A 27,861-nucleotide genomic window follows, 5' to 3' on the forward strand; every position below is an offset into this window, starting at 1 on the left:
AGAACATTGGGATGAGAAAAAATAAATAAATATAGATATTCAAAAATACACACACACACATACACAAACTATCCTTCCCGTAAGTTCCTTAAATCTTATAATGTTAACTAAAGCAAATACTTAAGACAAATATATATATAAGTGAAGAGAGTAAAGAGACCTACAGAAAAGTAAGGTTTCTATACTTTAAGTGATAAATGGTAGTGCAGAGTAAGTGCCTGAAGTATAATAGCTGAGGAATGAATGAAACTAAATAATTATAATAAAGTCAATAGAATCCTCTGTAAATCAGTTTAAAAAGCATTTATTAATTACTTCATACCACTTACTGTTCTATTGCTACAGAGTATAAAAATATATCAAGTCCCTGCCTTCTGAAATTCTACAATATAATGAGTGGCCAAAGCTTTATAAAGAACCTTAGTATTATTTCCATTCTACTCATACCTTAACTTTGTCCACTATTATGTCTCATTTAACATACACATATATTTATTTCTCAGAAGGCAAGTTCAGAAAATAAGTTTTCAGAAATATCAGCAGATGTTAATTTTGAATATATTTATTAGAGAAGAAAAAGTTACAACAACATAATAAGTTAAATGTTATTTCACATTATAAATGAAACATTAAAATATTGTGTATTAAGTGAAAAAAGGTTAAAAATAATAAGAAATGATTCCCTATTCAAAAAATATACTTATAAAGGTATACATAGCAAAAGAAATTTAAAAGGATATATACAAACTGTTAAAAATGACCATCTATTAGGCTTTTTTGTTGTTTACCTGTATTCTTTCCATTAAACTCGTGTTATTCAAAACAAATTTATTTTTAAAAAAAGATTTAAAACATCTACAATATGAATTATATAGTTGTCAGTAAATTTTTAGCCTGAGACTTATGTGCAGAAAAGAGTTAAGATCATAAGTCTGACTTAGGATAGTAAGTTTGACTCATTTGAAAGGACTCCTTAAAAATTGGCCATTAGCTAGCAGAGTTTGGGAACTTAGATTTCTAAGAGACCCACCACCTTAACTGATTGTTCTAGGAATCTAGTAGTTTGGTATATACTAGGCAGAAAATGCCTATGTGACCAGCTCCCAATATAAACCTGAATGAGTCTTTAATGACTTTCCCTAGTAAAAACATTTCACATTTCACATATATTACAACTTGTTGCTGAGGGAATTTAACACTCCCTGTGTGACTCCCCTGGGAGAGGATTTCAGTGACTCCACTGAAAACCCAAGAAATAACAACCACTTCACATGTAAAACCTAAATTATAAAACATAAAAAGTAGACCTACCTTAATTATCTGTTCAAATGCTAAGGCAGATTGTAACATCATTGGCCTTTGACTCTGAATCATTTGTTGATCAATAGAATTATAAAAATGTGCCACCTACAAAGTAAAACTTTAGTTAGCAATAATTGAAAATAAGTAACAGATTTTTTAGTTTTAATTTTTCTCCATTTTTAAGATGGAAATTATAGCTTTTCAATCATAAAATTAAACCAAAAATTAAGTTTTTATATCAATATAGGATTTATTCATGAAGTAATATACACAATCAATGAACATAAGCTAAGTTCTTATAACATGCCAACTCATGTCCTGAGGCTGATTAAACAAAAATAAAACCAGTTCCCAGGAATAAAAAAGTTAACAGTCTCATGGAATAAAGGACCAGTGAGGCATGTCAAATGCTAAAAAATCGGATTCTTAACTCCTATACCTCTTCAAACCTGCTCCCTCCTTTTTCAGTACATATAATTATTTAGACATTTATAATTATTTATACATATATTGTTTTTATACATATATTGTTTTTATTCTCTTCCATTCCACATCAACAACATCCTATTCCCTATACATTCAAAATATATCTTGAATCTAACCACCTCACACCACCTCTATCAATCCCCCTCTAATTCATGCACCCTCATCTCTTGGTAAAACAGTCTTCAAATTAGTTTCCTTGGTCAAATATGGCCTCTGATAGTTCACTCAAAGCAGCCAAAATAATCTTTCTTAAACATGTATCACACTTCTTGCCTACTCAAAACTTAATGACATCCAATACAGTTGAAAATAAAATCCGTAATTCGAAAACTCTTATTAAAAACCTTCCAATGATTTCCCAATAAGAAAAAAATGATCAAATGCAAAACCCATGCCTTTACCCAGCGTATAAGATTCCACATAAACCGACCCTAGTCCCACCACAAACCTCTCTCATTGTACTACAACAAAGGTGGTCTTATTATTTATTATTCTGTCCTACCAACTAAGGCTTCCCTAAGGAATTTTGCCTCTATCATTCCCTCTGGCTGAAACAGTCTTCCTAAACACATTTGCAGGGTTCTTTTGCTCACTTTATGTCATGTCTCTTCTCAAATGTTACCTCTTCATTGAGGTTGGCCATGTGCACTCTATATAAAATAGTTGTGTTTGTTACACAATCTCTTTACTAAGTTTTATTTTTTTTTTCAAAGTACTTATCATTTCCCAGAATTGTATTATTTAGCTATGTGTTTGCTATCTGTGTCTCCTACTGGAATGACAGCTCTAAGAACAGTGCCAATCTGATTGCAAACAATAAATACTTGTTGAGTTAAAAAAAGAATCAACAAATTGAGATACCTACAAGGTACAATGGTGGACAAAAGACATTGTCAACACTGTTGAGAGAAAAAGAAAAGGTTCAAGGAATAAGATAAAGATGATATCCTGCAGTGAGTATGAGGAGTCTAAGGAGATATTATCTTAATTTTTGTATTCCAACACCTCACAAAATTCTTGGCACAGAGTATGTGCTTTAAAAATAAATAATTTTAGAACATCCAATTCTTCACACTGATATGCAATGAAAAATATACTTTATTTGGTGAAGAATATCCACTCTACTCATTTGGAACCACAAACATAGGCCCAGGCTAGGAAAATAGCTCAGTGGCAGAGCCACACAAGGTCCTGGGCTCAACACCTAGCACCAAAAAATAAAATAAAAATTTAAGCCCAGAAAAAGCACAATCAGAAGACAAAAAGCAAGAGAATATATAATATTTCAATAATCTGATCATACTGCTCTCTCTCCAACATTCTACTTCATACTCCTCACTCTAGCTAAATATATCTGCTCATAAATAAAGGTATACAGAAATACATTTCCCAAGTTGTTCTTCCAAAGGTAAATATAAATACTATATGACCATTCACTCATTTGTTGAGCCATACTGTGACAGACCAAATACTTAAGAAACAAAAGTGGGCAAGCCTCTTTGCTTTTGCTTAAGTAATCACTCCAACAAAATCATCAAATATTCCCTTACATAACTGAGATTATGTGAATGCTCTTCAAAACTCACATCAACCATCAATCCTCTGCAAAGACTTAACTCATACTACTTCTATGCCTGTCCAGGAAAAGAATTGAATATTTTCCCCTCTATGCATTCACAGAACTTTGAGCATATATAATATAATACTTAAAATACATTGAATATTGTGTGTCTGCTTGTTCACATAACTGGGCTATAATTAAATAAATATGGGCTTTGGAGTCAGAAAGACTTAGTATAAAATTCTAGATTTATAACTTACTAGTTACATGTAATTTTTATACATGTGATCTCTAATTATGTAAGTAATAAATCAGAGAATTAACTGAAATATAGTAGGTCCCTCTTTATATACAAGAGATATGTTCCAAGACCCCTAGTGAATATCCAAAGCTGCAGACACTTCTGAATTCAAATAATTTAATGACTTTTCTATATTAACTAAGTACTTATCACATATCGTGGCCATAAATTCTGCAACTTGATGTGTGACAACAAAATTAGCACAAACTTCTTTTTCCTTCTTCAAAATTTCTGCATAAAAGATTAATCCTTTACTGTATATCTTATCAACCTTAGCACATAATTTTTTTTCTTTCCTTATTAGGTTGAGAACTTTCACTTAAAGTTAGCACTTTACAGATTCTTTTTGGCATATCCAAATTGCTAGCATCATTATCCTTTTGCTTTGGGCCCATTACTAACCAAAATAAAGGTTAGCTGAATGCAAGCATTGGAATACCATGAGTGATCAGAACTGATAACAGAGATGAATTCTACAGTGTGGTAGCATTTACAGAATGGACACTGGATAAAGGGATGATTCAATCTTGGACAGGAAGAAGTACGATGGCAGATTTCATCATCCTACACAGAATAATATAAATTTAAAGCTTAAAAATTGCTTATTTCTGGAAATTTCTACTTAATATTTTAAATAAAACTATAGGAAATGACTACAGATCGATCACAAAGCCTAACATTTAATGAGTACTCAAAGTTTAATTCATTCTCTCTCTCTAGACCAGTTATCTTCAACTGCAGCTGATTTATACCCTAGAGGACGTTTGCCAATGTCTAGACATAGCTTTTATTATCAGGGACTAAGCAGATACATTGGAATATACTGAGTACAGGCCAGGGGTACTGCTAAACATTCCACAATGCAGAGAACATTCCCCAGGGGGGAAAAAAATTGTTCCAAATCATTAAAAGTGCAGAGGTGAGAAATCCTCTCTCAGTCTATGATAGTTATCTATTCATTTCTCATTGCACAATAACTAGCAGAGCAGGTGCTCAGTGAATCTTTGTTGAATAAAAGAACAAATGAAAGGTCAAACCCAAGATATTGCTCCTGCCTTCTAGATAATTTTTCTACACTCTAACAGCTATCCAATACAATGTTAAGTACTATAATAATGATTTTCGTATCACACACAGAATATTGAACAATCAACTAAAAGAACACACAATAGAGAAAGTAACTTAAGTTGGAAACTGAACAATGACACTGGGTTTTTCAATCAGAGAGGACAGATTTTAGTGCATGGAAACATGCTCAAAGAAAGGCCAAGTTTCATACTACCAAAGTATAGTACTACATTTAGATTTAAATGCCCCCCCAAAGCTCCATGTCTTAAAGGTTTGGTCCCCAGAAAGGTACTACTGGGAAATGGTGAATTCTTTAAAAGGTAGAGACCAGTGGGAGGTCTTTAGGTAAGTGAGAGAATGCCATTGAAGGGAACTATGTGACGCCCTTGCTATGTCCCCGCTGTCTTTTTTGCTTTAAGGTCATGAGGTAAGTAATTTTGCTCCACCACATGTTCCCACCATGATATGCTGCCACACCACAGGCCCAAAAGCAAGGAACCAACCAATCATAGACTGGAACTTTCAAACTATGAACCAAAACAAATCTTTTCTCTATGTGTTAATTATCTCAGGTATTTGTTATAATGACAGAAGTTGACTAACACACATAGAATACACAATAGAGGAGAATATAGGCAGTGCCAAACTAATAAGTTAGTTGGGATGTGATTAAGAAAGGCCTCATCTGCCATGCTGAGGAGATAGACAATGAGGTGATATATATTGATCTTAAACATGTAAATGACATAATGGTGCTAAGGAAATGGCTAAAAACAAAGAACAATCTATTAACCTGAGAATTCTCCAATAATCTGCCCCCAGAAGGCAATCAGAGGACTCTAATTAGAAGGTCCTTTAAAATTTTGCAAATAACATAAAAAAGAGGGAAAAAATAACAATATTCTATTTTTCTAAATGTTTTTAGAATGAAAAGAAGAACAAATTAAATTAATAAATTCCTATATAGGTTATAAAGCAAATTATGTAAAATAATCATTTAGCAAGTCATAATTTCACAAGTTAATAATGCTATTCAATTATCCTAAAAAAATCAAAAGTAGAAAATGAAGACTTTATTGCATTCTGGTTTAATACAATGAACTCAGAGAATAGTCATGCTTTCAAAAATATAATTTCATACTTGTTTAAGAATAATTGCTTGCTTGCAGAATTTCTGTGCAATGTTCGCAACTTGCTGTATTTTGGCAGGAATAACAAAGCCAAGGGCAGAAAGCTGACGAACTTCTCTCAGAAGAATCACCAAACGATCGGAATAATGCACTTTCAATGACCCATCGCTAGGATCCAATTCCATAATTCGACTATTAGCCTCAATACTACAAAAAAAAGGAATAATCTTTTAAGTTTCATGTTCTCACTCTTGACTAATGAAATACACAACAGTTTTTACTTCTCTGTAAGTCTAGTAGTAAAGTTAAAAAAAAAATTTTTAATTACAGCTTTATGTTTGTTTTTCACACACTATCAATCCAGATTTTGGAAATAAAGTATAAAATCCAAAATATACCATCACTTTAATATTTCAAATATTAAAGTTTAAAGTCAGAAAAATCAATCCCTTAACGGTCAACTAAGACTCAAAAATGACATATCTACAATTAAAGAAAGGTTTTTATTTATTCTCTAAGGGTAACTTGTATTTTTTTTTAATGGTCTACTTTCTTCTTTAATACTTTTATTAAAGGATCAATGAAAAAATAAATCTAAATAGTAAGAGTACAGACATTTAAATGTATCATTCTTCTACCCTTTGTTTCACTAAGGATTATCTTTTGTCTGTGGCAAATATTACTTGTGAGTACTCAAGTCATCATGGAATTGTGAAAATGATGAGTTAAATTAAACATAAGGTATTATGTTTTCATCATCTTTCTTTTAGAAGTAGATTTATAAAATGCATATTCTTTCAGAAATAATTAAGAAAACATGCAAGTCTTAAAAAGTAACATACTTTTGAAAAGCAAAGAATAAATCTATTCCCCCTAATTAACAGCAGACACAACAAAGTATAATACAAAATAGATACTTATTTTTAAAATGATGAGTTAAACCAAATTTTGCTTTACACACAGAAAGCCTGTCAGAAAACTATAACAGTGATTCTTTCTGTCTGTATTCAGGACTGATCTTCAAAATTAGTTTGTACAAATCAGCATTTCAAAAATGTGTTCAAAAACATGCAGGTGATTCCATGGGACAATACAGATTTAACACCAAAATAAAGGCAGGAGAGAGGAGTTTCATTACCAAATAAGAAATAGTTTGAAAAAAGTTAAACAAGCTTTCCTACAGTAGATCTCAGATCCTTGGTAGGTTACCATACAGAATGGATCACCACTAGAACTACAGTAATAAAACTATGCAAATATTCCCAAATTAGTTGACTGAAGCACTTTGCAGGGGAAGGGGGGGGATTAAAGAAATTCTCATGTTTTAGGCTCAATTATGAAGGGAAAAAGTTAAATTACCACCAAGTTATAACCATTATACCGTAGAACCCTTTGGTTCCTACAATATTCCTGTAGAGTCAGAATTTTTAGAAAAGAAAAAAAAAATTAATTCAATTTAAGAAGCACCACTTTTGGCCTAATTATTCTCTGTATCGGTATAGATGAAATAAACAAAATTTATATTGTGGATAAACTTACTTATATTTTTCATTTCATTTTTATTTTTAACTTTTTTGAACTACTGGGATTGAACCCTCATGCATGTTATGCAAGTGCTCTTCAACTGAGCTATACTCCCAGCACAGAGTTACTTTTAAAAAGATGTGGTCCAGGGCTGGGGTTGTAGCTCAATGGTAGAAAACTTGCCTAGCATGTGTGTGGCACTGGGTTCAATTTTCAGCACCACATAAGAATAAATAAAATAAAGGTCCATCAACAACTGAAAAAATATTAAAAAAAAAAAAATGTGGTCAGGCATGGGGCAAGTTCCTGTGGTCCCTGTTAACCTAAGGAGACTGAGACAAAAGAATTGCAAGTCCAAGGCAGCTTCATCAGTTTAGCAACAATGAGTCTCAAAACTTAAAAATATTTTTTTTTTAAAAAAAGGACTGGGGATGTAGCTCATTGGTTAAATATCCCTGTGTTCAATCCCCAATACCGAAAAAAAATATAATAATAAAAATGTTATTTACAGTTTAAAGACAATGTATGTGTATGCACACAATGCATGTGCAATATTAGTGCCAAAAGGGAAGAAAAGCATATATGAAACAATGGGGGAAAAAGGAAAGAGAAAGCTAATTCCCAAACAGGAATTTGGAATTCTAGAGAAAAGACATTAGAAGCAAATGGGAAGCAGGTGGTCAAACTAAATTATATCATCAAAGTTTTCAATCTTCTAACAAAAGAAATTAAAAGAACATCAAAATTAAGAACAGGAAAAGGCTGATGGATTAACTCCATCTTGCTATTTGAATCAATGATATATGGTTTTAGATTTTACAGTTTAGTATATTTATACTTACCACAGACCAGATCTGGAATCAGACAAACCTGACTGAATTTCCCTGGACCAATCATCAAATTGTTCTTGTTCATATAGTTTAAATTGGTCTAAGAGATCTTCAGCACTTCGATGGAAAGATCGAAATCCTGACAGGTCAGACAAAAGAGCCTCTGCAATCTTGATAGTATCATCTACCTTAAAAAGTCAAATTACAGAGATATGTATCATTTATATCCTAACAAAATTAGCATAAAATAAGGAGCTCACTTCTCTGATCTGTGATTCAGAAATCAGGTTCCCTTTCATCTATAAACACTAAAACAGAACATTTGTCAGAGAACATAAGAATATCAATCCTACCATACTTCTGAATGATACAACCTTAGAACCAAAACACAAGAGAATAGCCCATTCAAGTCAGAATTTGAAGGGTAAAATAAAGGAAAGTCAAAATATTTTTATGCTATTAGAGTATTTTTTATTTATTAGAGCATTATTTATTAGCTTTTATTAAAGCATTTAAATTATGGCATTTACCTTTCCTCCATAACTATACAAGATTATTGTAGCACTCTGGAAAGCTGACTGACAGAATCAAGCAGAATATTCCAGAAAATGAAACATCAAAATATAAACTTGAATAAGTAGTACTATCAAAAATGCTAGCATGCCAAAAACATTCACTGGAGAAGATAGCCTCTTCAACAAACGGTGCTGGGAAAACTGGAAATCCATATGTAACAGACTGAAACTGAATCCTATAGTTCAGCCTGCACAAAATTCAAGTCAAAGTGGATCAAAGACTTAAACACAGGCTGGGGATATAGCTCATTTGGTAGGCCCATGCACAAGGTCCTGGGTTCATAGGCACTAGAACAGAGACCATGTATCTAACAGAAGAAAAAGTAGGCCCAAATCATCACCATGACTTCCTTAACAAGATTCCTAATGCAAAAGAGGTAAAATCAAAAAAAGCTTTTTCTCATCAAAAGAAACAATCAATAACATAAAGAAAGAGCCAACAGAATGGGAGAAAATCTTTACCACATGGACCTCAGATATAGTATTAATCTCCAGGATATATAAAGAACTCAAAAAACTCAACACCAAAAAAAAAAAATAAATAAAAATAAAAATAATCTAATCAATAAATGTGCTAAGGAACTGAACAGACACTTCACAGAAGAAATACAATTGATCAATATACTTATGAAAAAATGTTCAACATCAGGTTGAAGTTGTAGCTCAGTGGTAGAGCGCTTATCTAGCATGTGTGAGATACTGGGTTTAATTCTCATCACCGCATATAAATAAATAAAATAAAGATCCAACAACTAAAAAGTATTTTTTTTTAATGTTCAACAACACTTGCAACTAGATAACTGCAAATTACAACTACACTGAGATTTCATCTCACCACCATCAGAATGGCAATTATCAAGCATACATGTAACAATAAATGTTAATGAGGATGTGGGGGAAAAGGTATACTCATACATTGCTGGTGGGACAACAAACTGGTGCAACCATTATGGAAAGCAGTATGAAGACTCCTCAGAAAATTTGGAATGATTAGTCTCTGTGTCCTCTATTCTGTATCATTGGTCTATGGGTCTGTTTTGGTGCCAGTACCATGCTGTTTTTGTTACTACTGATCTGTAGTATAGTTTAAGGTCTGGTATAGTGATGCCACCTGCTTCACTCTTCCTGCTAAGGATTGCTTTAGTTATTCTGGGTCTCTTATTTTTCCAGATGGATGTCATGATTGCTTTTTCTATTTGTATGAGGAATGCCATTGGGATTTTGATCAGAATTGCATTAAATCTGGATAGTGCTTTTGGTAGTATGGTCATTTTGATAATATTAATTGTGCCTATCCAAGAGCAAGGTAGATCTTTCCATCTTCTAAAGTCTTCTTTGATTTCTTTCTTTAGGGTTCTGTAGATTTCATTATATAGATCTTTCACCTCTTTCGTTGATTCCCAAGTACTTTATTTTATTTTTTTGAGGCTATTGTAAATGGGGTAGTTTTCCTCATTTCCCTCTCAGAGGATTTGTCACTGATATACAGAAGTGCCTTTGATTTATAGGTGTTAATTTTATAACCTGCTACTTTGCTGAATTCATTTACTAGTTCTAGAAGTTTTCTGGTGGAGATTTTTGGGTCTTTAGGTATAGAATCATATTGTCAGCAAATAGTTCTAATTCAAGTTCTTCTTTTCCCATACATATCCCTTTAATTTCTTTCGTCTGTCTAATTGCTCTGGCCAGTGTACAAAATAGAGGATACAGAGACTAACCCACAAAATTATAATTATGTCATATTAGACAAAGGCCCCAAAAACATGCATTGGAGAAAAGATAGCCTCTTCAACAAATGGTGCTGGGAAAACTGGAAATCCATATGCAACAAAATGAAATTAAGCCCCTATCTCTCACCATACACAAAATTCAACTCAAAGTGGATCAAGGACCTAAGAATTAAATCAGAGACTCTCCGTCTAATAGAAAAAAGTAGGCCCTAATCTTCATTATATGGGATTAAGCCCCAACTTCCTTAACAAGACTTCTATAGCGCAAGAATTAAAACCAAGAATCAATAAATAGGAGAGGCTCAAACTAAAAAGTTTCTTCTCAGCAAAAGAAACAATCTGTGAGGTGAATAGAGAGCCTACATCTTGGAAGCAAATTTTTACCCCTCACACATGATATAGAGCACTAATCACTAGGGTATATTAAAAACTCAAAAAGCTAAGCACCAAAAAAACAAATAACCCAATCAATAAATGGACCAAAGACATGAACAGACACTTCTCAGAAGAGGAAAATCAATCAATCAACAAATATATGATCAAATGCTCATCATCTCTAGAAATTAGAGAAATGCAACTCAAAACTACTCTACGATACCATCTCCCTCCAGTCAATATGGCAGCTATTATGAAGACAAACAACATTAAGTGTTACTGAGTATATGGGGGAAAAGGCATACTCATACATTGCTGGTGGGACTGCAAATTGGTGCAACCAATATGGAAAGCAGTATGGAGATTTCCTTGGAAATCTGGAAATGGAACCACCATTTGACCCAGCTATCCCTCTTCTCAGTCTATACCCATAGGATTTAAAAACAGCATACATACTACAGGGACACAGCTACATCAAAGTTTATAGCAGCACAATTCACAATAGCTAAACTGTGGAACCAACCTAAATGCCCTTCAGAAGATGAATGGATTAAAAAATATGGCATATATACACAATGGAATATTACTCAGCAATAAAAGAGAGTAAAATCATGGCATTTTCAGGTAAATGGATGCAGTTGGAGAAGATAATGCTAAGTGAAGTTAGCCAATCCCCAAAAAAACAAATGGCGAATGTTTTCTCTGATATAAGGTGACTGAATCATAGTGGGGTAGGGAGAGGGAGCATGGGAGAAATAGACGAACTCTAGATAGAGGAGAGGGGTGGGAGGGGAAGGGAGGGGGAGGGAGTTAGCAATGATGGTGGAATATGATGGACAACATTATCCAAAGTACATGTATGAAGATATGAATTGGTATGAACATACTTTATATACAAACAGAGATATGAAAAATTGTGTTCTATATGTGTAATATAAATTGTGATGCATTCCACTGTCATGTATTTAAAAAATAAAAGCAATTTTTAAAAAAAGAAAAGAAAGAAAACTTGGAATGAAATCACCATTTGACCCAGTTATCCCACTCCTCAGTTTATACCCAAAGGACTTAAAATCAGCATACTATAGTAATTCAGCCACATCAATGTTTATAGCAGTTCAATTCACAATAGCCAAACTATGGAATCAACCTAGATGTCCTTCAACAGATAAATGGATAAAGAAAATGTGGTATATATACACAATGGAATACTACTCAGGCTTAAAGAAGAATGAAACTATGGCATTTGCAGGTAAATGGTTGGAACTGGACAATATCATGCTAAGTGAAATAAGCCAATCCCAAAAAACCAAAGACCAAATGTTTTCTCTGATATGCGGTTGCTAACTCACAATGGGGGGGCGGGAGGGGGTAGGTAGAGGAACTTTGGATTAGGTAGAGGGGAGTGAAGGGAGGGGAGGGGGTATCAGGGTAAGAAAGATAGTAGAATGACTCAGACATTATTACCCTATGTACATATATGATTACACAACCAGTGTGCTTCTACATCATATACAATCAGAAGAATGAGAATTTACACTCCATTTATGTATGACAAAATGCATTCTACTGTCATGCATAGCTAATTAGAACAAATCTTAAAAATGAAAAAAAAAACACTCTATTAAAAAAATACTAGCTTTTATAACATATTAGGTCCTTTTACCCCTAATCATAGACTACTCAATTAATATTTACTATATGAGTCAAATGCAAGACACCATACATACTAATTAGTAGGTCTACAATAATCTAAGGACAACTTGAATAATATTCAAATAATACCCTCTAAATTTATAAAATGATGTCACTATAATTACTTTTCACCTTTTCTTTAACTTTCAACTTAAAGTAATGTAGTAATATATACATATTTGCAGATAGAGTACCAAAATTTTGTAATTATATTTTTTAATGCTATGTAAGGTATGCTCTTCTCTTGAATAATGTTTTAAAGGTACTGGTCTGAAGCAAATGCAATCGGAATTATAAATGATTTGACAATTGTCTCTATAGAAAGAAAGAATAGTACCATTAGAATCATCTCTGCACACTTTTCAAACATTTCACATGAAAATTAGATGGATGTGCCACAAAAAACAGGGATTGTTATTGCTACAGTTTTAGACAGTCTACTACATATATGCCTTAAGTTACTTCATCTTAACTAGCATTCTTCAACTTTTATTGAGACAAATACCTTCAATTCCAACTGACGAACCCAAACAATATTATTGACAACCTCTGAAAGATTTTTGCCTGAAAGTGGTCCAGATGCATCACCAGGAACTCCTCGACACCGATTCTCAAAGTCTACTCGAAAATCTATAAAATTTAAATCAAATGAATGATTACACAGCTTAACAAAGACTTCCTAAATATTTTCAATGTACCAAGCACTACGTCAAATATTGTGTATAGAAAACAATAAGAGTTGGTCCTTACACGCAAGGACCTTATCATGAATCAAGTGTAATCAACAGAAAAAGAAAATAACCCGTTAATTCAAAAAATCTGTTATTATAACAGAAATTAATAAGTTAATCTTCAGCATAAATAAAAATGTTCAGAAGAGATAGTGTTAATCCTAAATGGTATAAAATAAAGAAAAATGTAGTCTACAAAAATATGTTTTCAAGCAAACACTATAATCTATGGAAAACCTTTACCTTTAACCGAGTCCACAAGTCTTGCCAATAAAGTTTCTCTTTCCAACATCAATTCTTTGCTTATAGTTGGACGCTTCACCAACTCTTTATATTTCAGAAATGCTTGAAGAAGCTAACATAAAAAACAAAGTAAATGTATGTTCATCCCCATTGATCAACTTAGTAAATGCAAATATCTCCTAAAATGGTTTAAGGAAAACATTAAAAGTAAAATATTTCAATATTTTACCTGCTGTGGGCTATCTTGAATTTCTGAAATATAATTTTTCAATTTTCCTGCTATTTTTTGTTCTGCAGGTGCAATAATTTTTTCATATTGAGACACTGCAGCTTTCCATAAAGGCTAAACAAATTAACAATATTGTTAAACTTAATATTTTAAAAATCAACCTTTAAAAAGAACAAAAACAGGAAATTATATACATATATATATATATAAAAAATCAACCTCAGTATATGGATTATATTGCACAGGATTCAGGCCAGTGAAAGGTTCAAATACTCGAGACAGGCATACAATTTTCTCTTCACTGGCAGGTAAAAAATAGAGAAGCTTCTCATGAATTGTTCTAACAGCCAAGACCTAAAACATAAAATATTAAAACAACAAAATTTACTTAAATCAAAAAAACTGTATAAATGTCTAAAATCTAAATATATCAGGCAATAATTTCTTTAAAATAGGTTCTCTGAAATGAACGAATCTAAAACCATAATCCTGAGAATTACAACTCATCAATAATCAAAGTGATGCTCAAAGACATAATTACAGCATCATACAAACATCATTCAAAGTGATCAAGTTTGGAGAAAATGTATAAGATCTAGATATTTATAAACTCTGTTTAAGGCTCATTTAAGTGAACTTTTAAGAATCTGTTCTGAAAATAGTAGCAACTTCTAATTTTCATTATTCTGCAACAAACTGCACTTCTAATTATGAAATCAGTGTTAACAACCTTAATGTTTATAGTTAACACACAGATGAAAAACAAATATTGTTGTATTTTGAGTTTAAAATATCTGCTAACAATCAAAAAGATGAAGTAAAACACTAAAATATTCCATTTGAATTGGAAATATGAGCATAGACTCATGATGTATTATTTTTTTTGCTTAAAAAAATCTTCAACAATTCTGTCTACATAGCCTAAAAGCAATAACAACTAAGTAACAGCACTTCCCCAATCAGATCATTGCTAGATATCATTTCCTAGTAAAAAGAACCAGTATTCTTGGAAAAATGGCTAATTAATTGCAGATGTAATACAGAAAATATACAAAATGGGCTGGGCTGGAACATTTTCAGGGCCTTGAAGTTATGAATGAAATAGCAGAGCCACAGAAGCCAACTTGAAAGGGGCACTCATTGCCCAAATTGAGAGGGTACTTACTGCCCAAAGATGGAAAAATTTGGGAATAATTAGTGTTCTGAAACAATAAAATATAAAAATCCATGAGTTCATGATACTACCAAAACAATTTCTTTGCTCCTATGAAACTTACCATGACACTAACCTACTACTCAATGTTTGAAAGAATGATAAATAAAAAGAAAGAAGCAAATGTCTATCCTTCCATTGCTATGCAAACTATATTTCAGGGAACTAAAAAGTTGATGGGGAAAATTCTACTTTACAGAAAAATAATAATCACTAGAAATTGCAGAAAGAGCCGGGCAAAGTGTCTGTAATCCCAGCGACTTGAGAGGCTGAGACAGGACAACCGTAAATTCAAAACCAGACTCAGCAATTAAGCAAGGCCCTAAGTAACTCAGTGAGACCCTGTCTCTAAATAAAATATTAAAAAGTTCTGGGGATGTGACTAAGTAGTTAAGCACCCCTGGGTTCAATCCCCAGTACCAAAAAAAAAAGAAGAAGAAGAAGAAGGAAGAAGGAGGAGGAGGAGGAGGGAGGAGGAGGAGGAGAGGGAGGAAGGGAGGAAGGGAGGAAGGGAGGGAGGAAGGAAGGAAGGAAGGAAGGAAGGAAGGAAGGAAGGAAGGAAGGAAGGGCAAAAAGAATGACTGATATAGAAAACAGTCATTTTACAACACTTCATAATTACCAAAGGATGCTAAAAACATTAAGAAGTTGATGGAGAGGATTGTAAACCATGAGGCAGATCATACCTGAACCCACAGAGTAAACTCAACCTCGCTAAAAATAGAAAATCCAGACACTACATGCCTCTGGACGGAATTCATAAAAACTATACAGAACTACCTTTGAAATACTCTTGAAAAAAAAATCTTTAATCAAGGCTCTTTTTTGGTGGGGGGAGGGGGAGTGCTGGGGAGTGAACCTAATCAAGCCTTTATAGCTTATGAGTTAGAAAAATGAGGGAATCAGGGGCTGGGGATATGGCTCAAGTGGTAGCATGCTCGCCTGGCATGCGTGCGGGCCAGGTTCGATCCTCAGCACCACATACAGACAAAGGTGTTGTGTCCGCCGAAAACTGAAAAATAAATATTAAAATTCTCTCTCTTTAAAAAAAAAAGAAAGAAAGAAAAATGAGAGAATCAGAAACATGATAAATAGCACAATATAAAAACACAAATCCTAAAGATGGGAGTACTATATTGCATAACAAAACACATAGGAAAAACTGTAATAAATTAAAAGAAACTCAGCACAGGTGTGCAATACATGGAGCTTGTTTTTAACCTGATTTAAATAAGCCAATTATTAAAAAAAATAATTTCTGAGCTGAGTGCAGTGGCACCCTCCTATAATCCCAGCAGTTCAAGAGGCTAAGATAGGAGGATCTAAAGTTCAAAGCCAGCCTCAGCAAAATCAAGGCATTTAAGCAATTAGTGAGACCCTGTCTGTAAATAAAATGCAAAATAGGGCTGGGGATGTGGCTCAGTGGTTGAGTGCCCCTGAGTTCATTCAATATCCAATATCCAAAATAAAACAAAATTCTGAAACAATCAGGATAAATGAACAATGACTAAATACAAAATTATATTAAGAAATTACTGTCACTTTGTTGGGTGGAATAATGGTAATTGCGCTTATATTTTATGATACTAACATATATTTTGGCTTTAAAATATTGCAGCATACTAAAGGGAGGTGCACACAGAAAGCAAGACAAAGATGAGATAAAGAGTAAATAATGTCAGTAGTTATTCTGAGTAACTGACACCTAAGCATTCATTATACTATTTTACCTTTGTGTATGTTTAAATTATTCCAAAATGAAAAACATTAAAAAAAGAACAAAGAACTATGATTTCCCGAAGCAAGAGGGGGATGGAGTCAGCCTTACAATATTCAGATAATTTCATTTTGCCTGTCCCTTGAAGGTACATAGGTAAATTAATTCTATACTGAAACTCATAACTTATGTAATTGGCAGCTGTTGCAAACAAGAGTACCACCTATTAAAAAGGTCCATATATAAAAATAATTGAAATAGCAAAGACAATGTCTGAGCTTCCACAGAAAGAGAAGGGGATTATTTTCTTTACAACAAAGAACAAAATAGAATTTCACGACTAGCAATGTTCACTTGTCACATACACCCCAAAAAAAGAAAGACGTAAACTAGCACTTAGTGCCTACTGTGCACCTAATACTATGCCATAAATTATCCCACATGAACTTTAACTCCTATCCTTTCCCAAAACTATAAATAATTTCTATCAGAGGTATAGTACTTATTAAATATAAAATACATTCACAAACAAGTAAAGACCCACTTCATTCTTAAAGACAAAGAAACATATAATCAAATAGATACCTCTTCAAGGCGTTTGCCAAGTTTATCAAGTGTTTCTGGGAAATATTTTTCATTTTTCCATGGATGAGGAACAAAGCGCTGCCAAACCTGACCTGTTAGATGATTACAGACTATCACCCATTGTTCACAAATTGAAATACCAGCTTTCAGATTTTCTTTCACAAGATAATAAGGATCTTCCCATAGGTTCAAAGTTCCCAGCTTTTTCTGAACAAACCTTCCAAATGAACCACCTAGTAAAACATAAATCAAAATTTTAATGGAAATAAAATGCATGCTTATGACAAAATTTTAAAAATACACAAATTAACAAAGACTTTATGAAAACCACAAGAACACCCTTATACTAACACTATCAATAACATACTGTTTAAAACACACACACATCAGTTTGCATTTCTGCATCTTTCAATGTATTGTGTACACCTTCAAGTGCAGAGATGTATATTCAGTTTTTGCAAGGCCGCAGAGCTTACTGTATGGAAATAGTATTATGTAAATAACTCCCAATTGCTATTTTCCTACTCATATTACAAATAGTATTGCAATAAATATTTTTGTACATTCACCTTTAATGTACTTATCTGTTATTCCTTAGTATAATAATAAAAAGGATTTTTTCTAGGTCAAAAATTTAACATTGACATATAAATCAATATATTTTTACTATTTTTTCGGTTCAGTTGAAAATGTAGAATATAAATGCATAAATATTGAAGATCTATATAATTTAGATTTATATAGATTTATATAATTCTATTAATGGTCAGTGAATTTGACAAAAGATTTAAGTTAACCAGCAATATACAAACATCTATGTAATTCTAAATGATTTGCTTTAAGAATTACTTTAAGTAGCAATTATTATATTACACTAGGAACATTTTTAAGTTGGAGTTTAAAGGAAAAAAAGAAAATAAGACAAGCTTCCAAAAGTTCATTTCTTTACTAATACCTATGATATCTAAAAGATGTAACATTCGTGACTCAGGATAAGGATCATGTTCTGTTTGTCTCCACACATCATCTACAACATCACGAGTTGTCTCCACCAAGTCAACAACTTCCAGTAATGATAGATTGTCCAAGTTATAAAACTCCTAAAACAAAAATATGGTAATTTTTTAACATAATCATATCTGAAACTTGAGTAATACAGTCAAATGATCCCAGATTTTTCAACTGCTAAAACTCGAATATTTGACATAGGGTTTTCTCATTTTCTACCATGATAATTACTTATTTATGGAAATACCCTCCATATACATAAATTTTATGAAAGCCAAAAGATAAAATAATAAAGTCTAGTCACTATTTATACTCTTGACCTACTTTTTTTAAAATTTAGATTCATTTACATATATTCCCAGTTCACATAGCCTTACCTTCATATGCACACTACCCATTATAGTTCATATTTTTACTGTTATTTTTTATGTTGCATAATATTGTGGTTAACAATACAAAAATGGTACAATATTTATCATTCTATATTTTATCATTGTTTCAAAAAAAAGCTTAAAATTATTTCAAACAGACCACCAAGATGATATTAATGAAATAACAGTGGAACAAGTAGAAAACCTCTATAAAAATTTGTTTTCAAAATACACTTTTTGCAGTCAAAATTATTTATTTAATCTCAATGAAGATACATCAAGGAATAATCAATCAAATAAGCATAAAACTAAGATATTTATCATAATTCAGGCCATTTTGAAAATGTTAATTTGAGTAAAGTGAATATTATTTCAAAAGAATATATCACCTCTATGCACATAAACCTCTGAACTAAGTTTTTGTTTCATGCTAAGTACCTATAGGAAAGTAGTTTTGTGTTTGAGAAGATATTTCTAGAGATAAGAATTTAACTTTTTTTGTTTTATATGATTTGTATTTCTAAGTTTTCCTCATTTTAAATACACCTCAAGTAAACTTTGTTATGTGTGAAGTATACATTTTATTCACAGTCATCAAGGAGATTTTAAAACAGAATGTAAGAACTCAATCCTAAAATACTTTTATAAGAAGCCTGATATATAACTATGTATGAATCACGTACTCTTGCAATTGATTCAAATAATTCTTTAAAATAATTGGCTCTTTCTTTACTAATTTGTTTATTTCCACGATGAGCTTGTTCTATCCAAAACTGGAACTCATCACTTGGTGTAAGAATACCTATGAAAGTAAAGGAGAAAGAAAGAAATTTTCAATGGAAAATGAAAATCCAGAAAATTATTTGATTCATCTGCTAATTTTGGTTATATCTAGATACATGCACATTTCCTATATGCTTGAAAATATACAAACTCTATCAGATAATAGTAGATAAATCCACTTTAGAACCCAAATTTGCACGTCACATAATATTTGTTGAGTTTGTTGCTCAGAATGATTCCTGCACACTTTTGTAAACCATTCCTATCTATATAAACATTCTGCATCTTGTGTCAATGAGCTTGCTTCTCCAATGCATATTCCAAAATGTAATTCTAATACCATTCACACTGCTCCCCATATTTTAAAATAATTATTTATATATTATGAATTTAATATTAATTGTTCATATGAATAGTAATTCATCTATAGCCACAATGAAATGACAATTAGATACCCTCAGATAAAATACATTTTAAAATAAAAGTTGAAGGTAGGTCTAATAATGCAAGGTATACAATTAGTTGGTACTCATTATTTGCATATTATATATTATAGCAGCAAAAATTTGTCTCCTGACATACCTGTTCCCAGCTAAGGTCAAACAATGTAACAGTCTACCTTCTTGCTTCCCATCTCTTTCTATAAACAAATGTCCTTTTTGCAGACTATTTAACACCATATTTTTTAGATTTTTAAGATTTTGCTGATTTCATGGCTTAAAATGATCCCCAAGCATAGTGCTAAAATTCTGTCCAGTATTCCCAACCACAAGAAAGTTGTGAGGTTCCTTACAGAAAAAATATTTGTGTTAGTAAGCTTCCTTCAGGCATCTATTATAATGTTGGTCATGAAGACAATATTAATAAATGAAAGTGAAATAAATGAAAGTGTCTTCATATAGAAACACATAAAAAATAAGGTTAAGTATTGCTGGACACAGTGGCACACACCTGTAATCCCAGCAACTTGGGAGACTGACACAGGAAGATCGCAAGTTCAAAGCCAGTCTCAGCAACTTAATGAGGCCCTAAAGCAACTTAGCAAGATCCTGTCTCAATACAAAAATTTAAAAAATGGCTATGGATGTGGCTAAGTGGTTAAGCATCCCTGGGTTAAATATCTAGTACCAAAAACAAAACAAAACCAAGAATAAGGTTAGGTATTGATCAGATGACAAACTGTTGTGACCAAAGGCCTGAAGGAACTTTACCCTCTATTTTCCCTGGAAGCAATGGTTCAGAATTCACTAATTCAGTCTTCACTGTGACTTTATAAGACATAACTACTGCAAATAATGAGAATCAACCATATTTTCTATTTTCATAAATTGCATATTTTTAAGAAATATACTTCTGTCTTCTCCACATCCATATAAATCTTTTTATTTAAATAAAGCTTATGCTGAGAAATTACAAAAACATGAAAAACAATCTGTGAAGAAATATGTTCATTTAGCAATGTACTAACAAAATAACCATTTTGCCCTTTCTTTGAGTAAACAGAGATGATTATATCATAGTTACTTTTATAAATGATTTATGTACATAAAACATTATATATTGTTATATACCTCTTGTATCATCTTCCTTAAGTTTCAATTTTGATAAGTCTGATCTTCGTAGAACTACACCCAACCCAGCTTCTAGTTCACTCAAAAGATTCTGAAGTTTGGGATCAAAGTTTCTGCTCCATTCCTGATCCTATAGAAAAATATATAAGAGCAACCATTGATCAAGTATTCCCAATCACATTGGCTTCCTGAAACAGAGTCACTATTAGTCAACAAAGTTTACTTTAAAATTAGAATTTAAGAAAAGATAGTTTAGCCCTAAATTTGATCTTTAGCACAGCAAAAGAAAGAATTCAATTTAAAAACTAAAATATTAACTACATTAATAGAAAATTAAATAAATGCTTGTGTTTACATACACATTTATCCAAATACATAAGTAAAAAACAATAAATAAATAGTTACATAGCTATTTTACTCACCTTTAACAACACTGGTGCAAACACATGACGTACTGCTTGGTATAGGGAATTAATAGGAGACTCCAACATAGATGAAACAAGAATGTTAGTATGTAGATTCTCATCTGTAATTACTTCAGGTCGAAGCTTGAAAAAAACCAGCACCTTATCTTTTGTGTCACCAAAATCAATCTAAAGTGATAAACAATTGTTAAATGTTATCATCATAAAATTCAATATTTGTAAGAAATGTTGCTCTAAAATATTCTACCACATGGAAAAATAGTTACTGTAAAAATGAATATACTAAATCAATCTATTTCTGCTCCTTAAGAATACCTGAGTTTAAAAATGGATCTCCACTTACATGTGATTATATTATAAAGCTGTTATAATAGGTTGACACTATATATTGTTGACATACACTACTAACTATTCTACTCCAGCCAGACTCAAGAATACTAAAGATCAAAGTTGGATGCCCAAGGTACACAATGATGAGTAGTGTACTTCTCTACCATCATGATAAAGTCTGTAACAGAAATGTTAATGATCTTGTCTCCTGGAAAAAGCAATTTTAAAGTTTCTTCTAAAACTATATTTAATATAGGATTTAATATATATAATATAACATGTACTCAAAATTGCCAAAATAAACTTATTTATCTCCTAAAATCATCTTTGCTTTAACCAAAATATTTTCCTTAAAGAGTTTGAGCATCACACTTTTTTTATTAAACTGTCATATAGTTAAGGTTATTTAAAATTGGAACCAGGTGAATTTAATCAAAATTCACTAAAGCAATCTTATTTAAAATAGGACAGTTTATAGTAATTAGTTCATTGCCAAGAAGAGTTTTGCTAACTCAAAAGAAGTTTCGGCATTAGATACATATTTTCAGAGTTATTCTCATTTCTTTTTCTAGGAAGAGAAGTCTATGCACTAAAAAGCTTTCAAACAAGGTTACTGTTGTATATAAAAATTAATTTATAGATAAATTAACTTCATGCCATTTTTACCTTAATTATTACAATTTTTAATCACTGGAAAGAAACTGACACTTTACTTGTACTAATATATTTCTCAAACTCTCTTCTCTCTTGACACATGAAAATTATGTGAATTTCAAATATCAATCAGTGTTCATAAATAAAGTTTTATTAGAAAATAGTCATACTCATTCATTTACATTGCTTACTACACAGTTTATTACATGACTGTTTTCACACTATAATGGCCGAGTCATAGTTGGAAGAAAGAACTTATAGCCAACTAAGCCTAAAATATTATCTAACCCAATACAGTAAGTTTACCAATCCATGTTCTATCTCACACACTCACCTTTAAGTGATAGCTTCAACTTTTCAAATTCCAAACTAAGTCTAATGTACACATGAGACTTAAGCCATCACCATGGATTTTCTTTTTTTTTTTCTTTTTTGCCCCTTGAAACCAAGCTGAGACCCAACTCAAGGCTTTGGTATTTACAGGTTTTTTTGGTTTTTTTTGTTTTTGTTTTTGTTTTTGTTTTTTTTACTTAGAACAATTTTCCCACAGAACTTACGCCTGTCTACAGCTCATCAAATATCACTTTAAAAGTCACTTATTCAGAGAGGTATTTCCTTCTACTTTATTTTAATGCAGTTCCCTGCCCCTCCCCCATCACTATTAAAATATTATTTTTATCTTAACATAATGTATTAATGTATTAACAATAAAAATAACATTACATTACATATCTGTGTATTTAACCCATGGTTCATTCCAGTGTTACTCCTTGAAGTCACGACTCTGTGTTCATGGCTTTATCCCTAACACCTAAGGCTGTGTCAGACCTTGAGGAGGCACTCAATAAATATTTGTTGACATTAACTTATTACAGCATGCTAATTCTCACACATAACAACATATTCTCAAATATGACTAAAAACTGTAGTATGGTATATGACTAAAAATAGCAAGATACACTGCTAAGTTCTACCTGTATAAGCTTTAACTTAAAAAGTGATAGCTTCAACTTTCAAATCCCAACACAAGACACATTTTCACAAACTGAAAATCTTCCCATCTTTCCCACTGCATTCCATCTGAATCTTAAAAGGCATTTACAAGAGTTGCCATGGTTTTATAATTTACTAAATACATGTTATCCTAAACCATTAGAGCGAGGCTCTGGGAGGCAGAAGCAGTGACCCTATTCTGAATTGTAGTATTAGAGAAGCAGAACAGTTAACACTTGGGATACAACCTTTGTGCCTTGCTTTCCTCAGTCATAATATAAGAATAGTTCCAATCTTATTGTCTTGTGGAGATTAAATGCAATAATACATATGAAATGCTTACAATGCCTGACGAAGAGTAAAGTGAAAATAAACATTAGTTACAATTATCTATCCTTTTTATATATTTTGTAAATCCACCAGGCCCAGCAAAACACCTTGCATATTTTAAGTTCAAAACAAATGTTTATTGAATAGAATTAAACTCAAGAATAAGATTCATAGTGAATACAGTGAATGATTCAATCATTCTACAAAAATGGACCAAATATTTGCTGAGTGTCAAATATTCTGTTAGACCTAACGATAAGATTGAACACAAAAGGAAGGGTTGAAAATATGTCTATGTTTTGTCAATTTTCATCTATTTGCTTAACCCCTTTCATTTTGTCAAGCAATTATCTTACATTTTTATTGGAGGTTTATGAGTTCTGATTGCAAATGTAACCATTTTTGCGCAATCCTGCCAGTAGAGGGAGCACGGCAAAAAGTAAATCAAAACCATGTGTACATCAAAAAAGAAATTTAAACTTTATCTTGGAATATATCAAATCATATTTCAACGATTAATTCCTAACTAATTTTTCCCTCAGGCCATGCTAACTAAGGTCAGTGCACAAATAGAAAAAAAAAAAAAATACCAGAATTTGCCTCAAAGGGGAAAACGGAAAAAAGGGAGGAGAAAAGCAAATCAAAATAAATAATGTGCAGTTTTTCCAGAGAGAGAGAGAGAGAGAGAGAGAGAGAGAGAGAGAGAAAGGAAGGTGGTACTGTGTCCAACTACAACTAAAAATAATAATAATAATACTTTAAAAAAAATAGAAAAAGCTGGAAGCCTCTAATCCTAACAGCTCAGAAGGCTGAGGCAGGAGGATGAAAAGTTCAAAGCCAGCCTCAGGAACTTATCCAGATCCCGTCTCAAAAAATAATGAGAATGTGGCTCAGCGGTTAAAGCTCCTGAGTTCAATCCCTTTACCAAAACATAAATAATTTAAAATGAAATTTAGGAAAAGAGAATCAGGAGGGCAGTGAGAGGCTGCAGTCCCAGCTACTTTCAAGGATGAGACTGGAGGAACGCAAATTCCAGACAAACCTCAACAACTGGGTAAAGGGCATGTCAAAAACAAAAGAGAGAGAGAAAGGAAGGAAGGAAGGAAGCGCGCGCGCGCGCGCGCACACACACACACACACACACACACACATATAATTCTTTCTAGCCTAGCGCAGTGGCACGCGCCTATCATCCTAGAGGCTCCGAGGCTAAAGTAGGAGGATCCTGAGTTCAAAGCAAGTCTCAGCAACTTGGTGAGACCCTGTCTCAAAAATAGAAAATAAAAAGGGGTGCGGATATAGCTCCGTGGTTAAGGGCCACTGGGTCCAACCCCTGGTACAAAATACATAAGTTTTTTAAATATATCTAATTATTTCTATTCAGATGTGTGGATAGGGAACCTCCTTCTGTCAGGTGGGATGCAGGCTTGGAAACTACATGCTGAAGTACTAAGTACCGGGCCAAAGTGGCTAATTCCAAGGCTAGGCAGGCGGAGACAGACTTGGGCTCCAGACGAGGATCTGTGAGTAGGGCTGACGAGCGGTCGACCATCCATCCCTCTGGTGGAGCCCGGGTACGTAAAGGGAGGTTAGGCAGGGACGCAAGGAGCCGTACCGTGTTGGAAAAGGAGAATCCGGCATCGGACCGCTGCACCCTGAGGAGCATCTGGTTTCCATCATCCAAGAAGTTGTTGATTTCAAGACAGTTGGACAGCAATGGCTGGTCCCAGGATTCCAACACCAGCCCGAAATAATTCTGGGTAGTAGTGAAAATGAAGAGCTTCCGAACATCCGGAATCCCGGCCGCCATGATTTTGGATAGAGGGACAAGGGAAAAGGGCTGGCGGGAAAGGGAAGGAACAAGAAACCAGGCCGGAGGGAAAGGGAAGGGAAGAGCAGAGCTCTGCTCAAAACTCAGAGTGGGCCCGCGGATCTCAGAGCTTCGCGGTTGCCGGGGCGGTCGCTATGGCGACGGAGCGCTACGGCGGCACGCAGCGGACGTTTTTGTGTCGGTCGCACGCACGCACGCAAAGCTCTTAGAGGTGATGGACTATTTCCAAGCTCCTTAGCTGATCTCTGTGATAATGGATTATAAAAGATTCCGGCAAGTTTGTATTGACTGAAAAATACCTTTTATTCTTCCTACCGATTTCTTATAATGCACATTCAGAAGAGGTACATCTAACCTGAATGTGCAGCAGCGTAACCTGGATTTAAGAGCTGGATTCTAGTGCTCCCTTTCCACGTACATCCATTAGCAAACCACTGTCCCCTCATTTCCATCTATGTAAAATGAAGAAATACTATCTTTCAACCAAGTGAGGATTTTAAAATTTCATTATTTAAAAATCACTTTTTAGAGAGGGTGATAATGAAAGGTCAACACAATGTTAATGTCTGTGCTAGTTAACTTCCTGCTTTATTTATTTTTATCTAAATTTCAGAAAATTTCAATAATAACCCTAAAACAACTCTGCTTATAAAATTGCCAAAATATACAATGATAACTGTTGCTTTATTTAATAACAAATACAAACAAACACTGAAGAAAAATTCAGAAATGAAGGCAGGCTTCATTTTCCTCCTCATGGCATTGAAAGGGGACAGACACCTGAGAATGGTGGGAACTCTAGGTTAAGAGAATAATTCTATAAACTGGCCCCACTGTGCTGACCCCCACATGCTTTCTTTTTCAGGAAGCAATTTACCTGCAGCCCTGCCTGGCTTAAGCGGACAGGCTACCTCACATTCCTCAGCAAACTACCTGTTATTGGCAGAAGAAATGCAGACCAGAGATAATGTCTATAGGAGGACCCTAGTTTACTCTGAAGGAGGTGCCTTCTATGTGCCATTTCACAGACTAGATCTCAAAACTCAAGGAGCTAATTATAATTCCTCTCAACCATAAAAATCTATAAAAATTTATGGTTAAGAATCCAATTAGAACTGTCAGCATGAGCCAAAGTGACCCAGAGTTGTCAAGGCAGTGGAAACTTGACAGTCTGATGTTTACCTTGCTGACCACAGTCAAAAGTCAAGAGGTGGACCTGGGTGACCTGGGTGGGACTCTCTGGAAACTTTTCTGGGATCCCTAATAAAACTGGAGTGCAGGAGAGGCTTTCTCTCTCCCTCTCCGAGGGGACCCATTCTCTCCCTAGACAGGGTCCTTTCCCATTTCATATCCCTTCATTAAACTCATGCCTGTTACTCTGGGCAGCATATCTGAAATCTTTCTGACTTGATCACAAGAATTGGGATTTGAAGCAGGGGTCTTCACACTGCCTCTATTTCCCAGAAGGCCTCCATCGCATAACAGCATCACTACAAATTACTAAACTGTTGAGTTTTTTCAGTCAGTACATTCATCAAAGATGTTCTCAGTTAAACACTTTTCTTATAAAAATATTTAGTATATGCTACTATATGCTAGCACTGAAGCAGGCCCTGGAAACAATCCCTGCTCTTACATAGTTTTTGGTCTAGTCTTTAAGCATCATCTTAGCACTGATCTGAGCTGTCTTCCTAAGGTACATAATTATATACTGATATTTTTTAATTTACCTTCGATAATCACAACTTTCTCCTCCAATTCTATTATTCTAGAAGTAGAAGGATGGACTTTTATCTGCTGAACACCTTGACTAAGATTTGGGAGTCCCAATGAAAAGAAACTCAATTATAAAAGTAAATGAATTTAAATTTTCAGGAAACACCCATAAGATGGGAGATGTGAGTCTAACACTGGATGGGAAAAATCCAAACAGTGAAGTGGGAACACTAGATGGGGAAAAAAAATCAAAATAGGAACCCAAGGTAACTGGGTAGCTAAAAAAAGGATTTTAGAAAACATAAATGGATATAGAACTTCTCACTCTACAATGAACATTATGGCCCAAGTTTAACCCAGACCTCAAGAAACATGAAAATTCCATTTGACATGTAAACCCTTTGAGGAGAGAGGATTTGTATATCCTGTTCACTGCTGTGCATGTAAAACTATGAATAGAGTATGAAACAAGATACATTAGGACCCTATACTTATGAAGTTCACAACAAAAAAAAGAAGGAAAACTGAGACAGAAGATCTCAAGTTTGAGGACA

At 33.4% G+C, this 27,861-nt stretch overlaps 1 protein-coding gene across 2 annotated transcripts in view; it reads right to left on the reverse strand.

Annotated features, from left to right (window-relative positions):
• Dync2h1 (dynein cytoplasmic 2 heavy chain 1) overlaps nt 1-25,570 on the reverse strand; it is a 337,531-nt gene extending 311,961 nt beyond the window's left edge. For both annotated transcript variants that reach the window (XM_076843827.2, XM_076843826.2), the window contains exons 1-13: nt 25,376-25,570; nt 21,451-21,621; nt 21,029-21,158; nt 19,358-19,476; nt 18,251-18,395; nt 17,296-17,528; nt 14,000-14,134; nt 13,781-13,894; nt 13,552-13,663; nt 13,083-13,207; nt 8,215-8,390; nt 5,860-6,055; nt 1,312-1,407 (exon numbers count right to left, since the gene is read on the reverse strand). In XM_076843827.2, coding sequence (XP_076699942.2) covers nt 1,312-1,407; nt 5,860-6,055; nt 8,215-8,390; nt 13,083-13,207; nt 13,552-13,663; nt 13,781-13,894; nt 14,000-14,134; nt 17,296-17,528; nt 18,251-18,395; nt 19,358-19,476; nt 21,029-21,158; nt 21,451-21,621; nt 25,376-25,570 — 1,947 coding nt within the window. The remainder of the gene's footprint in view (nt 1-1,311; nt 1,408-5,859; nt 6,056-8,214; nt 8,391-13,082; nt 13,208-13,551; nt 13,664-13,780; nt 13,895-13,999; nt 14,135-17,295; nt 17,529-18,250; nt 18,396-19,357; nt 19,477-21,028; nt 21,159-21,450; nt 21,622-25,375) is intronic.
• Between the last annotated feature and the right edge of the window lie 2,291 nt (nt 25,571-27,861).

The sequence above is a fragment of the Callospermophilus lateralis genome, chromosome 2 (genome assembly GCF_048772815.1).
Source record: "Callospermophilus lateralis isolate mCalLat2 chromosome 2, mCalLat2.hap1, whole genome shotgun sequence".
In the NCBI taxonomy this organism is placed as follows: domain Eukaryota; kingdom Metazoa; phylum Chordata; class Mammalia; order Rodentia; family Sciuridae; genus Callospermophilus; species Callospermophilus lateralis.